The sequence below is a fragment of the Littorina saxatilis genome, linkage group LG1 (assembly GCF_037325665.1).
Source record: "Littorina saxatilis isolate snail1 linkage group LG1, US_GU_Lsax_2.0, whole genome shotgun sequence".
Lineage (NCBI taxonomy): Eukaryota > Metazoa > Mollusca > Gastropoda > Littorinimorpha > Littorinidae > Littorina > Littorina saxatilis.
The window spans coordinates 90,629,402-90,647,579 of NC_090245.1; the positions used below are offsets into that span (position 1 = coordinate 90,629,402).

General features: G+C 42.5%; 1 protein-coding gene across 1 annotated transcript in view; it reads right to left on the bottom strand.

Annotated features, from left to right (window-relative positions):
- Positions 1-9,353: 9,353 nt before the first annotated feature.
- The window catches only part of LOC138945376 (ADP-dependent glucokinase-like), a 32,259-nt gene continuing 23,434 nt past the window's right edge, over positions 9,354-18,178 (bottom strand). Inside the window, exon 6 of the mRNA XM_070316807.1 lies at positions 9,354-16,200. Coding sequence (XP_070172908.1) covers positions 15,655-16,200 — 546 coding nt within the window. The 3' untranslated portion in view covers positions 9,354-15,654. The remainder of the gene's footprint in view (positions 16,201-18,178) is intronic.

Genomic DNA, 18,178 nt, shown 5'->3' on the forward strand with positions numbered 1-18,178 from the left:
AACAGCAAAATCGTTGTTAAACTGAACCTTTTCAACAAGAGAAACCCAAAAATAGAGCTGTGAGTTTTCTGGTTTCTTAATTTATTTTCGCTCAAAGACGAGGAATCAAACTAGCTTCGCACATGAATACTGTTATGGCGTTTACCTGCAGAAGGTCTTCACGTGTGAAAAGCAGGCTTCAGCAGGTTATGTCCAAAAGTTTGATATTTCGCTGAAATGACCAGATAATGGGATAAATAGGTTACACACCAGGATACTTTTCCCTCGGTACCATTTTTGAGTATTCCCTCACCAGAGGCTTGGGAACACCTGAAATGTAATGGTCCTTGGGGAAAATATCTCAAGCTCTTCTGGACTCAGAAGTGTGTAACCCATATGATATATACGTAAATGTACTGCAGTCATATAGTGTTACAGGCTTCTTCAGACTAGCCTGACTAGGAATGTTGACTGACACCTGAGGATAGCAAGTGATAAAACTTCAGATTCTGAATCTGAAGTAAATACATCATTTGCACTGGAATTTAGCAAATGAATACAGTACCTATGCTGAAAAAAATAAAACATCTTTACAAAATATAAAATTTCATGGTAAATTGACACATTATTTTAGTTACATGCTTGCTGTGCTCTAACAGTGTTCTCCATCCCCTATCTCAGACTGTGAAAGTCTCTTTTGTTGCCAAAGGCCATGATTTGGAGAACTTTTGGGGGTTGAATTAATTCAAAATCACATAATGAGTTGGTCATGATTTGGAAAGCATATGGATTGAATTAGATTAAAAAAACAACAACACTTGTAATGAGTTATCACTTCAAATATGAAACACCCTGTGAAAACAACAACAAAACCTCTACAATATTGGTCTTAAGCTGCACCTGTGAACAAATTCTCACTTGTTGTTTACCCTGCTTTCATGAAGATAAGCACTAAATAATCAGAAATCAACATGTCATTAACTTAAAAATTTTAGTAATAAATTTTCATTTGATTAATATACTTACCCAACTCACATATAGCAATTAACCCTGGTTCAGTGCTGGTATCGCTGTACGCGTCCCCTTGGTAACAAGAAAGACGCCTCTAAAAAAGAGTGACCGAGACCCGTAAGGGTGTCTAGGCCAGCCCAGAAACGAGGCTGCCTTCCGTATGCGCGCGCATACTCCGCCATATGCATCATTCTAAAACGAAGCCCAACTCACTTCTTTTTTAGACATATATAACCCCACAGCGGGGAGGCGGGAGGGAATAAACGATGTGAGTTGGGTAAGTATATTAATCAAATGAAAATTTATTACTAAAATTTTTAATTAAATTACATATCTTACCCAACTCACATATAGCAGATTGCTACTAAAGGTTGGAGGGCACTTTACCCAAATAGGAATCGAGATTTTGTCCTGCCTCTACCCGAGCAGGTAACCCAGAAACGCATCCTGTCTCAAGGCATAGAAATCCCTGAGAAAGACATCAATGAAGAACATTTCAAGAAAGCCAGTAAGCCGACTCAAGAACTTCCGCCAGGAGATTAAAATGAAGATCAACTAGAGTGGAAGCCCAATCTTTTGCCTCATGAGGCCTGGCTGTAGTAAAGGGCAAGACTGCCCTGCCATTCCCTGCCTGACTCTGCCACCAGCCAAGAGCTTGCCTAGCTATGGTGGAGACCCACTTGGCTAACGAGACTTTCAACATATCTCTAAACCGTACCATGATGAATGAGATAAAAAGAAGTTTCTGAGTCTCCAAACGAGAGTGCACAGTCCGAAACAGAAATCTGCTGAGGGCTCTAACAGGACAAAAATGTACATCAGGATCTCCAAGAGCAATAAACTTGCTCAAGAGAGGAAAGTTGAGTCCGCGCCACCTGAAGAGAGAGGACTGACTGCTCCCCCCCCCCTTTTAATTCCTTGCCAACACTTGAAGGCATGCCTAAACAATGTGGCAGTCTATAAAGCTAAGGTTGACTTAAGTAAGTCATTACCTCCACCAAAGTCGATAGAAAAACTTTCTATCCTTAAGCAGTGTTTAACGTCGTTTCTAACCGTTCAGGGTTAAAAAGCGACGGAGTTGAAAAATAAGAACAAGAGCTGTTAGAATCAATAATCTGAAAAGATCCATGCAAGCTAGAAAAATCATTGAACCCGAAATGATCAAAAGGCTAAATATGGCTCTGGAGGAGCCAGAATATTGCTAAAAGGTTTAAAATGTGCACGAAGCTGGATTCTCCAAATTCTGCTTACTTGCCAGAAAATTTGAAGGAACCCTAAGAACCATAGATCAGTCTTTCTCCAAAGAGCTGTCCATAGCAAACCTAGCCAGAAAAAAACCTTCTGCATAGAACACAGAAACTCTGAACCAAATCCAGAGTTGAGGCAGACGCCCCTAAGTATCTCAAGTGAACCCTTACAGCAGACATTCAAGTAATTCCAATGTGAGAAAGCAAAGATGCCTTCTTGCCAGCCTAAAGAGGTCTGGAAACCAAGATTGCAAAGACCCGTACTGTGCGACCAACAGGTCGCCCAAACTAACTCAAAAAGAGCCCTGTGAAAGCGAGGGTATGGAGCCCCAACCCAAAGTGGATAACAGCCAGCCTGAAGCTTTTCGTTTGGAAACGAAAAACAGCCAAGACCTGCCCTGCGCTTTCCTTTTACCGTGAGATTCTCTTAGTTAGAGAACCCGCGTGCCTAGAAGCGGGCTCAAAAAGAGACCTTTCAAACAAGAAAGAGATTAACCTCTAGCCAACAGAATAATACTTAAAGGGCAGAGGCTTACTCTCAGGTAAAAAACGGCAAAGTAAAATCTTTGTATATGAGTCCTGTCGGACCACAAAGATAACCTGTTAAACGAAACCGCCCAAGCGAGAGACTAAAAGCCAGTTACGTACAAACGAGCCAATCATAAAGAAAAGATGCCGCAATCTCCCAGAGCTAGGAGACCTTGATCCAACAGACAGTCTCTCCTTGCTATCGCCATCACCAAACCCGAGGGCGGTTCCATAGAAGGAAAAACAAGAGAACCTAAGTCCTTAAGCTTGGAGTTACCCGAAGCCTACAGAAAGCGCTCCGCGAGTGACACGCTACTTGGGCGTAAGAAACAAGCTAAAGCACCAACACCACCACAGGCAAATAGTCGTGCGTTGCCCACAAAAGTAGTGGTGACAAAGAAGACTCGCTTGCGAAAACTTCCGCAAGAACAAGATGACCCCGCCAGAGGATCTAAGAACTTAACACTCGAAGATTCTCCTCAGAAAGCTCAAACCAACTACAAAATGCCGCGAACCGCGACACAGCTGAAGTATGAGCCTCCCCATTTCCTCCTCTTGTTCCAGCATCATAACGAACATCGAAATGATGAGAACCAGTCACCCATCCCGATAAGGCAAAAACTTGCCAACAATCGGAAAAGTTTTGAAAAGTTTCAAACGTCATAACACCATGCCAGATCTCCATCCACCTGACTCACGCCAGCTGGAAGACTGGAAGAGAAAGTGAAAACAGCCTGTAAAAAAGGCAAAGGAACCGCAGAAACGGAACCAGAAGCCAAAAGCTGAAAAGTGCCGACTACCAACACCACAGTGTTAACAGTAAAGGATATCCCGTCCTGCACCCAGAAGTCACAGCCGCAAAAGCGAAAGCGCAACAGGCCATGGATAAGTAAACATCGGGACCACCCGGTTGCACAGAAACACACCGGACGATCCCGTTGTACCTCGAACCATTTCAGCTGCGAGCGCCACTGCACTTGCTAACTTGAAACAGAACCTAAAATCAGTGCTTTACAGAAAAACAGGAGCACCTTAATCTGAACAGCCTTCATGCACCTCCGTGCAATCCGGAAGCTGACTCCATGCTAGACTTAAATCTCCAACAAAGAATCAGCCCTACTGCTCGCTTCCTGCCCCCCTGCTCGGTATCAAAGGTAGGAAAGTGACCCCCAGAGAGACTCGCATGGTCAACCCAAGAATCACCCAGCCCACCAACTTCCTGCCCCCCAGGGCGGAAGCTTACGTTGCCTAGGGCTCTTAGCCGCTGCTGAACGTGCGCCAGAAAGCGGAAGAACAGACACGGTTTCAACACTTCACCGCACAAAGCTTGCTACCTCCTGCGAACGTACACCACTTTCACCGGAGAACCCGGCTACACGCGGCCCTTTGCCAACTCCAGGGCAATGGACAACGATTCCCGGAAGCTGAAGTGAACATCCTGTTCCTCCGAACTTCCAGAAGTCATCAAACCGGATAGAGGTGGAGGAAGTAAAGCTTTGCTCTCAACCACCCCCTCCAGTCAAAACTTAAATGCCGTTTTCCGCCGCCCACGTCACTGCGCTGGACAACCTGAACGGCAAGTTAAGCTGGGTGTCGTCCATCCCCGTGAACGCACCCTCATATGGAAGTAACTTCGTTATCCTCTCCTTCATGCTCGCAATCGCAATCGGGAAGGTGACCCCCGCCTTTCGCGGTCCACCAACTTCCACAATACTTAAATGCCATTTTCCGTCGACCACGTCACTGCGCTGGACAACTTGAACGGCAAGTTAAGCTGGGTGTCGTCCATCCCCGTGGACGCACCCTCATAAGAAGGTTTCCTCGTTAACCTTTCCTTCATGCTCGCAATCGCAATCAGGAAGGTGACCCCCGCCTTTCGCGGTCCACCAACCTTCACAAAACTTAAATGCCGTTTTCCGCCGCCCACGCCACTGCGCTGGACAACTTGAACGGCAAGTAAGCTGGGTGTCGTCCATCCCCGTGGACGCACCCTCAAATGGAAGTATCCTCGTTATCCTTTCCTTCATGCTCGCAGTCGCAATCAGGAAGGTGACCCCCGCCTTTCGCGGTCCACCAACTTCCACAAAACTTAAATGCCGTTTTCCGCTGCCCGCGTCACGGCGTTTGGACAACTTGAACGGCAAGTAAGCTGGATGTCGTCCACCACCGTGGACGCACCCCTTCCTGCCCCCTGGGCGGAAGCAGATGCCTTTCAACCTGACCACAGTCTACCGACGAGGCGGGAAGAAAAGGAACATCTGTTCGCTTGTCAGGGCCCTTAGCACCCACTGACACCCCGACTAAGCGGTGGATATCAGCCAGTGTTTCAGAACTTTCACCTGGGATTAGACCCGAGGCTACTCCCTCAAGACAACGCTCACGTGGAGTACACATACCTTGTGAAGAAGGACAGACGCCGGAGACCGTGAACTCCCCACATAAGGTCACAGCAGGGGACGAACGACCACTGTCCAGAGACGAACACACAGCAACCCCGGCCGGGAGAGCACGTAGTTCTGCCTTTGATGACGCAGTGCCAGCTGCCAAAGCAGAAACCTGTGAACTTAAAGTCAAAAGCAAAGAGGCCACGTCTACAGACGCAAGCCCAATAACAACATGTTTAACACCGAGCCCGGACTAATCCGTAGGCTTAAAACAAAGGTGGCCACTGCACCCGGTGTTCACCGGCGATCACCCATCCAAGAACTAACCGGGCCCGACGTTGCTTAACTTCGATGAAAGGACGAGAACCAGTGCTTACAACGTGGCGAGGCCGTTGGCCGGCAAAATGGGGGTTCCGGAATAGTCACCAGTGTAGTAAACAAACTGGAAGCGGACTTGTCTACCGGCTAAGCGGGTAAAACAATCAACACATCAAAAGATTTTTAGCAAGAGAATCTACAACAGAAACGGACATAGACCGGATTGTTTAGACTTCCTAAAAGCTTTCTAAGGAGAAAAGGGCACAGCAGCTACCTATTAAGAAGCTGCCCTCCTCTTAGCATTGTCAGCCATGACGGAAAAACGACTCACGAAAAAATTTCTGAGAAACATCGCAAGTCCAAAATACGGCCAACAAAACTGCCAAAATCAAGCAAAATACAAGGAACGACCTCACCTCAACATAGTTGTGAAGTCCAGATGACAAGAAGAGACCAAGAGGAACGAAACAAAGTCAAAAAGACTAAGTAACAAAGGCTGAAACAGCCAGAGCGTACAAAATGCGACCAGTCCCACTGACGCTGAGTTTTTAGAATGATGCATATGGCGGAGTATACGGAAGGCAGCCTCGTTTCTGGGCTGGCCTAGACACCCTTACGGGTCTCGGTCACTCTTTTTTAGAGGCGTCTTTCTTGTTACCAAGGGGACGCGTACAGCGATACCAGCACTGAACCAGGGTTAATTGCTATATGTGAGTTGGGTAAGATATGTAATTTAATGAGAACTGTGGCGCTGCTGTTTTTGTCTGCTGACAAGAAAAAAGACGAGCACGCTGATTACATGTGTATTTCAGCATGTCATTGTCAAGCTACTCAATGTAACCTGCACACAAACTCCAGCAATGCTATGGACATCAAAGCAAAGAAAAAAAAAGGGAAGAATAAACAAAACCAGCAAACAATCAGTACCATTATACCTAAGGTTGTCTATCTCTATGAAATATATGGACATTTTTGCTTTCATTCCAGACCAGGGAAAATCAGATTAACTTTTTAACGCTTTGCCTATGAACTTGTAAAACCGATTCTGGTCCTGTGGCTGAAAACAATGCAGAAATTAGAAATGGGGGATGACCATTGTATACAGAACACAATTAATTAAGAACAAATAGTCAATAATGAGCAAATTATTTGGAATTCATATGAATCGTTGTGAGTGGCTGAATATAATTGGACATCACAATCAATATTCGGTTAAGTAAAGGCCAAGTGAGTCAAGCATTTCAGGACAGTATGACAAATATTTAGAACACTAAACTGAATAAAAATCTAAAAAATAATAATCAGAAGTATAAGGCAATGGAAAATAAAATATTTGTTTGGATTTATGTAATGAGGAACAGCCACATGAAACAAAATACCGCATAACCATACTTTCACTGGCACTGAAACAATTAACAAGTGGCTCTATCCCATCTCCCCCCCTTTCCCCGTCGCGATATAACCTTCGTGGTTGAAAACGACGTTAAACACTAAATAAAGAAAGAAAGAACATCTGTTGCCATACAACAAAATCTCACAATCTCAAGGACAATGCTCGACACTCAATATTTTGGGAACAGATGTTTTGCATTTACATGTATAATTATATTCATGGCGATATGAGTATGAAAGTGTTTATTTATGTTCTTTCTTTATTTGGTGTTTAACGTCGTTTTCAACCACGAAGGTTATATCGCGACGAGGGAAAGGGGGGAGATGGGATAGGGGAAAGGGGGGAGATGGGATAGAGCCACTTGTTAAGTGTTTCTTGTTCACAAAAGCACTAATCAAAAAATTGCTCCAGGGGCTTGCAACGTAGTACAATATATGACCTTACTGGGAGAATGCAAGTTTCCAGTACAAAGGACTAAACATTTCTTACATACTGCTTGACTAAAATCTTTACAAACATATTGACTATATTCTATACAAAAACCACTTAACAAGGGTAATAAGTGAAGAATTTTATGGGTGAGAAAAGGAAAGTAAAAGGACTTTGGGGAGGCAGAAATAGAGAAGAAACAAGAAAAAGATCCTAATTAGGTTCACGGCATCGAGAGTGATGCGACCTTCTCTCAGAAGTTAGTAGAGAAGGCTCCCCCATCCACCACCCGGGGGACTTTATTTATGTTCCTTTGTACTGTTGGGACATAAACTTTAATAATGACATACAATTACAAGCCATTAACAAGGATGTAACATTTATATAGCATGAGAAATACACCGTTTTCTGCAGTAAACTATTGAAAAAAGAACATCTGTGTTACAGACTTAATTTTTTGTATCTATTATTATTATCAATGTTGATAACTATTTCTTTATACAGTTCAAGCCTCTGTCTGTCTCTAGTCCAGGCAAAAGGAAACCAAAGTTTCTAGTGTGCATAGTTTTCTAGTTTGAAAATGCAAGAAATATTTTGAGACAAAAGTTATAACCCCAGAGAAAAATAAGCAGCTCATAGTATATCTGCACGAATATCCACAACTGAGTCCCTCACACATTGAGTTGTGAAAGGGGGGAGAACAAAAACCAAAACATTTTTTTTACTATCTCAATTGCCGTTAAACATTAAAAGCAATAAATCTTGTGTCCCTTTTCCTTGTCTAGCATAAATCGACAAAAATGACCCAGAAACAGTATTAACCCTTACACTGGTGAAATTCTGTAACACATGTTACATAGCCACTGGTGAATTAACAGAGAGAAAAATAAAGAAAAACGGTCATATAGGTTTTCGCATCCATGGGAGGTACGTAATGGGAACCGACCAAACAGACTGAGCCAGTAGCGCAACATATGTCGTGACAACCAGGTGACAGTATACGTAAAGTAGCGCGACATATGTCGCGACAACCAGCCTAAGGGTTAAGATACAGCTTTATTTATTTATTTATTTATTTATTTGGTGTTTAACGTCGTTTTCAACCGTTCAAGGTTATATCGCGACGGGGAAAGATGGGATAGAGCCACTTGTTAATTGTTTCTTGTTCACAAAAGCACTAATAAAACAAGAAGGGCAAAGCCCATACGACTCACATGCTTTACACATTTTTCCTACCAAAATACATGTGACCTTGACCCAAGGTCAAGGTCATCCAAGGTCATGCAACACAAAGCTGTTAATTCAAGACATAGGAAGTACAATGGTGCTTATTGGCTCTTTCTACCATGAGATATGGTCACTTTTAGTGGTTCACTACCTTATTTTGGTCACATTTCATAAGGGTCAAAGTGACCTTGACCTTGATCATATGTGACCAAATGTGTCTCATGATGAAAGCATAACATGTGCCCCACATAATTTTTAAGTTTGAAACAGTTATCTTCCATAGTTCAGGGTCAAGGTCACTTCAAAATATGTATACAATCCAACTTTGAAGAGCTCCTGTGACCTTGACCTTGAAGCAAGGCAAACCAAACTGGTATCAAAAGATGGGGCTTACTTTGCCCTATATATCATATATAGGTGAGGTATTGAATCTCAAAAACTTCAGAGAAAATGTGAAAAATGTGAAAAATAGCTGTTTTTTAGGCAACATTTATGGCCCCTGCGACCTTGACCTTGAAGCAAGGTCAAGATGCTATGTATGTTTTTTGGGGCCTTGTCATCATACACCATCTTGCCAAATTTGGTACTGATAGACTGAATAGTGTCCAAGAAATATCCAACGTTAAAGTTTTCCGGACGGACGGACGGACGACTCGGGTGAGTACATAGACTCACTTTTGCTTCGCATGTGAGTCAAAAATTGCTCCAGGGGCTTGCAACGTAGTACAATATATGACCTTACTGGGAGAATGCAAGTTTCCAGTACAAAGGACTTAACATTTCTTACATACTGCTTGACTAAAACCTTTACAAAAATTGACTATATTCTATACAAGAAACACTTAAAGGCCCGGCAGGAGTATATAAGGAGCCTGACCTTCTGCGTTGGCAAATCATTTCAAACCTCTTGCAGGCAACGGACAAATACTGCTCCTACATTTTCTTTAATATCTCAGTTAAGCATGAGTTACGGTGTCAGATTTTTTGTTCACACAGCTGGTTTTCACACATTTACCGCCCTATGCACTTAGATAAGGTTAATTCTCCATAATAAAGAAGATATTTGTAAACAAACATTTCAATGGGGATCTTGTTCAAAGAAAAGGGCGGAGTCAACACTCTCCGACGTCACAGATTTACACCATGCGTTCCAAAAATAGCAAAACACGTGGCATGCGGCAATTTGGTTCCAGAACATGCTGTCTCAGGTGCATGTGTATTTGTTACATCGGATATGAAGAAAGAAATGCAACTAACCTTTACCACCAGTTGTGGCCTTGATAGGGTATTCCTGTGGGGTTGGGATAAAGCTCTCTCACTAATTTGAGCACACAGTCGGGCATCATAAATTTTCTCGGTTAATGTTTACCCGTGTTGGATTGTCTTGATGTAAGGAAGACGTCTTTTTCGCCAAGTACAATGCACAATTCCAAGCACCGCGTCGGTCTAGCATGGACCAATACTTCTTGTAGAGTACTTTTCTAACGCCGGAATTCCTGCGGTGTGGCAATTGGCCTGTACCTAGCCACCTCTGGCGATGCCGGATTTGTCACACAAGGGCTGCAAAAACAAAAGGCACACTGGCCTACCCCAGAGGAGAGCACTGTACTAGGACCCGTGTCTCCGCTTTCACAATTGCCTCCAGGATCAGATAACCAGGTCTGCACCCTAACGGTACTACACACACGAGAGACAGCCTAGCGCCTCTGTATCGAGGTCACACGATGATGGCCCAGCACCTCTTGGTACACAAGTCGAATCTTTTATTACACACCTTCGAGTTTCAAATGGCCACTGATTCTCAGTAAATAGTCTCCTTATTGCGTTCTCCTGGTCACTTAAAAGTTGAGAAGTGTTAAATCAAATTTCGCCATTTATTTCCACAGACAGAAAGAGATGTCAGTGCAATACAGCTTACAGACCGCAGCCTGGCCCTTACTAAGTTACTATCACCATCGGATGTTGGAATGTGAAACACTCAGGTTTTCCCGCCATCTGTCGACAACACTGATTGTGTTAGAGGCTCTCGCTGGGTGGAATAACAGACCGTGTTCCAAAGTATGCGTATACACTACGCAGATTATCACCGTTGACTTCGTCTACATGGTCCCGCTAACTATAATTACTGTCCCTGAAAGTGCCTCACAGGATGGGCAAGTTTACTTTCAAAACAGAAAGGGGTAATCTAAACTCGGTTTGTTCTAAGTGGACATGGGAAACAAAGGGACTCGGATCTTGGGTCGCCCCTGGCAACACAAATGGAAGAATCCAGGATATGCAAATGGTCTTCTGCAGTTTATTCCAAGGTGGTAGGGGGTTGAAAGGGGGAACGAACGGGAGGGGGGAGGGCGGAGGGGACAGTGGTCGGTGGAGCTACTATACTAAGACTGCAGCAATGTAGACTGGTGATGTGAAATCATCACCCACACATTTCGAGGTACCCTCCCCCCTCACCATTCGGTTCACAAGCCTGTTTTTGTCCTTGGTCAGTTTGAAAATGATTGGTTTGTTCAAGTATTCCGCCAAAAAAATGCGCCAAGATTTCCCTCCTCATTTTAGTGGTGTTTGACGCTTGCCCCACTCACTTAGTCAGAGTCTGATGCAAAAATTGACTCCAGAATTCTGTTCATTGACGTTGTGACGTACTAAACTTGTTTATTGTTCTCGGTTTTGGCTGATTCTGTGTTGTTTTTCTGTTAATATCAGCGAAAGTACCATCATAGCGGTGACTGAGTTACAGCAACCAAGACTAAGTTTCATTTTGTCCGTTTGACTAGCCTGACATCTACAGCCTTGACATTGTTATTCTGTTTCTCTCTGTGTGACTGATTTTTTTGACACAAAGGTTCTCTGTGTGAAAGTTCAATTGTATTGTAAATATAAACAAAATACGCAATCAATATGCAAGATATCACAAATGTTCAGAAACGAAAATATGTGAAAAACTCTGAAGAAGCTGAAAAGAAGAAATGCTGCTCGCACAGACAGAAAGCCAGATGGTAAAATTCAGTTTAGCGGTGAGAGAGAGGAAATTAATCTTATTTACGCCCAAGTTCAAAAGGTTAAAACATTTTTGGGAGAAGGAAATCCAAACAAAGAGCTTGTGGACACTATCTTGTGCTTTTTTTTATTGACAAAAACATTGAAGCTGATTTATTAGAGCGCCCTGGTGCCCCCGCGTCCCCAGTGCACTTTGGCCTGTTCGTGTTTACATCGCGTGCCACGCGTTGTGCTATTTTTGCTAAGCCCCGCCCCTTTTTTCTGTTGCATTATGGGAGAGGCCGGATCGGCCGTGACGTGTTTAACAAGGGTAAAATGAGAAACAGAATCCGTTAGTCGCCTCTTACGACATGCTCCCCGACATGCTGGGGAGCATCGGGTAAATTCTTCCCCCTAACCCGCGGGGGGTAAGATACAGCTTAAGAATTCAGGTCAAGCCTCAATCTGTACACAGAACACAACGCAGAATGCTTTCTCAGGAATGGATGAACATTTGTTCTCCCTCGACTCAACAGAAATGAAAAGATGATCATTCATTCTGAGTACCTGAGATTCATCTTCTCTGTTTTCTTGTACTAAACTAGGATGATATTTTATGCAGTTGGTCACATTTCAAACATATGTATGAGATCCGTTCCAGATGATGCGGATAAGCATGAGAACAATGTCTTTTTGGGGAGCGATAAGGTCTGCTACAGTGGAACCTTCATTTTAAGTGCCCTGTTGTAAGATTTGCTCATATCAAGACCTTGGTTTTTAGGGCGGGGATGTAGCTCAGTCGGTAGCGCGCTGGATTTGTATCCAGTTGGCCGCTGTCAGCGTGAGTTCGTCCCCACGTTCGGCGAGAGATTTATTTCTCAGAGTCAACTTTGTGTGCAGACTCTCCTCGGTGTCCGAACACCCCCGTGTGTACACGCAAGCACAAGACCAAGTGCGCACGAAAAAATCCTGGAATCCATGTCAGAGTTCGGTGGGTTATAGAAACATGAAAATACCCAGCATGTTTCCTCCGAAAGCGGCGTATGGCTGCCTAAATGGCGGGGTAAAAACGGTCATACACGTTAAAGCCGTGGGAGTTTCAGCCCATGAACGGACAAACAAACAAAGACCCTGGTTTTATTTCTCCCTACAGATTTTCTGCTCATAACAACTATCAAATTACCTACATTTTAAGCCGTCATCTTCTCAGATTTCTGGAGGTCTTAAAAGGAGGTTCTATAAAAAAAAAAGTACTATATCAAAAACATTTGTCATCATTTTCACGAGTTTTCATTCACAAACACCTGGGAAATAAATCTCATGTTCCCCATGCAATAAATCGAGGCCTTGGTCGATAAAGATGAAACAAAAGACGATACGGTCCCCTTGGACCAACAAAAAAGCTGGTCTGTCAACAAGCCACCAAACATCTTATAATATTTAGTTTATGCACTACAGTGACCCAAGTACAGATGAAAGTGGTTTATTCGCAGAGAGCTGTCGCATGAATTAATCAAAACTTGACTAAATATAAAAACACACAACCACTGGTACATGTATAGTGACTGTGAGCTTTTCAGAAATCAATTGTTCCCTGACATTTTAATTTAAACACGGGCAATGCATTGTCACAAGAGAGGGCTAGGCATGTAACCAAAGGTCTCGAAAGGATTAGTGTGCCATGTTTGGAGACAGCCAAATATCTTATCAATATTGAAAGCAACTCTGAACTGATCACATTATTTGGGAAAAATAAACTGTAGAAGATTCAAGATACACAGTTCTTTGACTTTATGTTGCATGTGTTATTTCTCTACTGCATTCTGTTTGATCTCTTGCAAATGGCTTTACAGTAGCTCAAGCTTTGCACGTTGTATTCTGAAATCTTGGCACCAGACTGAACACATGGGGGGTAAAATAAACTTTAGGGTTTTTAAATGTGGGAGAACATAAACTGTCTCTGTGGGCAAACATCTGGAAAATATCACATGAGGACACATATCAAATGAACATAGATACAACAAGTACAACTGCATAGTTTATCAATCAAATTCATGTGAAGTTTGCAAATTCACAAAGAAAAAATTGGTATAAACGAACCAATTCAAGCTCTACAATCCACATCATTCCAAATTTGTTTTCTTCTCAGGTGACAGATTGACTCTCAAGGACAACAGAATGTGGAGAAAGTGTGCCGTGAAAGTTAATATAATTAGATCAGCTAAACCATATTTGAGACACACAAAGACACACACATGTTCACAATTATTAGCTACACTGAAGAATTTACAACCCCGATGAAGCATTACACTGTCACACATACAAAACAATCTTTTCAATGTTAGGTCAATGTACTCTGGGAATGTTTTGGAATACCTCATTCACTGGAAAGGAAGGCACTTGACTACAAATCTCAACACTTCTTGAGAATAAAAAAAGAAAAATACGCTGCTTACATCAAACTGAATATGAAGGGAATGACAAGGAGCAAAAAACTGAAGTTCAAACCTGACTGATTTAACCTCAACAACAAACTTACAAAGGACTGGAAAATAAATTGCACAGTAAATTAATGTGTGGTTTAAAATGTGCCGCTAGTGTTTTTGTCCTTTGCCTTATTCAGAGAGAGCTTTTTAACATATTATTATACCTGCAGTAAAATATCAGGGATTGTATTCACTGGAAAGTTATGGTATTATAATAGTGAAAATCTGTTGTTTTGTCTTCTTTTCACATTTAGTCAAGTTTTATGTGTGTATGTATGTGTGTGTGTGTGTGTGTGTGTAGAGCGCTTCAGAGAAAACTACTGGACCGATCTTCATGAAATTTCACATGATAGTTCCTGTGTATATCTTTTTTTCGATAAATGTCTTTGATGACGTCATATCTAGCTTTTTGTGAAAGTTGAGGCGGCACTGTCACGCCTTCATTTTTTTAACCAAATTGATTGCAATTTTGGTCAAGCAATCTTTGATGAAGGCCGGACTTTGGTATGGCATTTTAATTTGAAGGCTTAAAAAATAATTAATGAGTTTGGTCATTAACAATCTGAAAATTGTAATTAAAATTATTTTGTTATAAAAGTTAAAACGATCCCAAAATAATGTCATCTTATTCTTAATAGTTTTCTGATTCCAAAAACATATAAATATGTTATATTCGGATTAAAAACAAGCTCAGAAAAATAAGAATATGAAAGTTATGATTAAAATTGAATTTCCGAAATCGATTTAAAAACAATTTGATCTTCTTCCTTGTCGGTTCCTGATTCCAAAAACATATAGATATGTTATTTTTGGATTAAAAACAAGCTCAGAAAGTTAGAAAGAGTAGAGATACAGAAGAGCGTGCTATCCTTCTCAGCGCAACCACTACCGCGCTGTACTGGCTTGTCAATTTCACTGCCTTTCCCACGAGCGGGGGACTGACGATGAGCTATAAGGTCTTGGTGAAAAAATGCAGTGCGTTCAGTTTCATTCTGTAAGTTAGACAGCTTGACTAAATGTTGTATTATCGCCTTACGCGACTTGTCTTTTGCCTTATTCAGAGAGAGCTTTTTAATATAGTATACCTGCAGTACAATATCAGGGATTGTGTTCACTGGAAAGTTATGGTATTATAATAGTGAAAATCTGTTGTTTTGTCTTCTCTTTTTTAATATCAAATAGCGCTATTTACTACTACCAGTGCTGTTAACTTTTACTAGTACTAGCAGCTTGTGACTTTAACCTCATGGGCTGTATTCAACTCTTGGCACCTGTATGACATTACAGTAGGTTAATCTAATGATAATGAAAAATTCATGTCATACTATAATAGTCATACAACTGTGTTTGCAAAGGGTTTTACACTGTTCAGACATAGACCACTTTGACCTAAACCACACAGCTGCTTGAATCTTTAAGTAAAACAGTTCATTAACACAAATCAAAGAGAATCAGATAAAGTAATTGAAAAACCTTCACTGGTGGGCAAAGGAACGGATGCTCATAGCCGGAAATGCAGGAAGCACAAGAAATACAGTCAGGAATATCACAACCATTCACTCACCAGAAAGAACAACTTAACCATCTCATATTTCACCCCACCTGGGAGGTTTAACCATGTAAGCTTACCACAGTCCCAGGCAGTCACACGTACACATACATCTCACACAACATCAAGGGGAGAATTCAGAAAACATCAAACCTGTGGCTGAAATAGCATCACCCAAACCCACAGTCTTCAGGGGATGCTTGCACACCAACACCGGACTAAAAACGAAATAAAACTCTCCCATGGTCCATGTAAATGCAGGGTTGTGGGGATCAAACTTGCGCTGAACGTCACCAGAGTACAGCTTAAATTCCAAAGGAATCCGCAAATCCACAAAGTGTGGATTTGATTCTTTGGTGTCGCAGGCTTGGTGGCCGGCAACTCTGGTGCCCGCCATGGTGGCTGACTTCACGTTCTTCCAGTGATCTTTGTGAACGCTCACAATATGGTAAGTGAGGGAGTGGAAGTGAATGCGAGTCAGCCTGGAGTCGGGTCTTTTGGATGACTTTCCGTAGGTGCTGAGCATCCAGTGGATGAGGTCGGACATGATGTGGATGACAGGCTGACCTTCCGACATTTCCAGGTGGTCGCTGTGGGGACCGTTCATTGCTATGGAGGCAAAAGCCAGCTCCTGCTCGTTCAGGCCCAGTGAAGTGACCTTGGACATTGCCTGAAACAACAAGAAGGGCAAAGCCCATACGACTCACATGCTTGACCTTTACATGACCTTGACCTTCAGGGTCAAGGTCAAATAACTAAACCTAGCAATGACATCATACACTAAGAACTGCTTTACACATTTTTCCTACCAAAATACATGTGACCTTGACCCAAGGTCATCCAAGGTCATGCAACACAAAGCTGTTAATTCAAGACATAGGAAGTACAATGGTGCTTATTGGCTCTTTCTACCATGAGATATGGTCACTTTTAGTGGTTCACTACCTTATTTTGGTCACATTTCATAAGGGTCAAAGTGACCTTGACCTTGATCATATGTGACCAAATGTGTCTCATGATGAAAGCATAACATGTGCCCCACATAATTTTTAAGTTTGAAACAGTTATCTTCCATAGTTCAGGGTCAAGGTCACTTCAAAATATGTATACAATCCAACTTTGAAGAGCTCCTGTGACCTTGACCTTGAAGCAAGGTAAACCAAACTGGTATCAAAAGATGGGGCTTACTTTGCCCTATATATCATATATAGGTGAGGTATTGAATCTCAAAAACTTCAGAGAAAATGGGAAAAATGTGAAAAATAGCTGTTTTTAGACAACATTTATGGCCCCTGCGACCTTGACCTTGAAGCAAGGTCAAGATGCTATGTATGATTTTTGGGGCCTTGTCATCATACACCATCTTGCCAAATTTGGTACTGATAGACTGAATAGTGTCCAAGAAATATTCAACGTTAAAGTTTTCCGGACGTCCGTCCGGACGGACGGGGGGGACGGACGGACGGACGACTCGGGTGAGTACATAGACTCACTTTTGCTTCGCATGTGAGTCAAAAAATTACATAATCTCAGTACCCCCCGCGGGTTAGGGGGAAGAATTTACCCGATGCTCCCCAGCATGTCGTAAGAGGCGACTAACGGATTTTGTTTCTCCTTTTACCCTTGTTAAGTGTTTCTTGTATAGAATATAGTCAATGTTTGTAAAGATTTTAGTCAAGCAGTATGTAAGAAATGTTAATTCCTTTGTACTGGAAACTTGCATTGGATTGGATTGGATTGGATAAGATTTACAGTCCAGTGAGGTTACCCTCATGGAAATTCGGGCTGCTTTCTCCCCGGGGAAAGCGAGCTGCCATACATACGGCGCTACCCATATTTTTTTGTTTTCCTGCATGCGTGTATTCATGTTTCCTGAGACTTAATGCCGTGTGAGATGGAATTTTTTTACTTTATTCCAAGTCCCACGGGTATTTGATGGACATTTTTATCTATGCCTATACAATTTTGCCAGGAAAGACCCTTTTGTCAATCGTGGGATCTTTAACGTGCACACCCCAATGTAGTGTACACGAAGGGACCTCGGTTTTTCGTCTCATCCGAAAGACTAGCACTTGAACCCACCACCTAGGTTAGGAAAGGGGGGAGAAAATTGCGGCCTGACCCAGGCCTGAACACGCAACCTCTCGCTTCCGAGCGCAAGTGCGTTACCACTCGGCCACCCATTCTCCCAGTACAGCAGTCCCTCTCATGAACGGACACCCTTGGGCCATAGCAAAACTGTCCGTACATTGCAGGTGTCCGGTCACGGGAGGGGTGACCACACCACCCCCTCCCCCATACACTCACACAGAGACACACAAACAACAGGATTGAGTCTATATGCTAATCACTTCTTGTGGCTACTAAACAATAAACTCCTAATACTTCTTTAAACGTTCTGTAAAAATGATTTGTATGAAAGGTATTGAAAAGAAGAGATAAAATAAATCCTCAAGGCAGTGAACACACTCACCATGCACTGACATACGAAAGCAGCCACACAAACACAGCACAGAGGAGCGTGTGCAGATGCTTTGCAAGAATAAGCTTGAAAACCAGTTTGAAGAAATAGCAGCAGATAGAGCTGCATGTCATAATCATGTAATTTATTTTCATCTTGTCTGGCTTTATTGACATGCATGCCGATC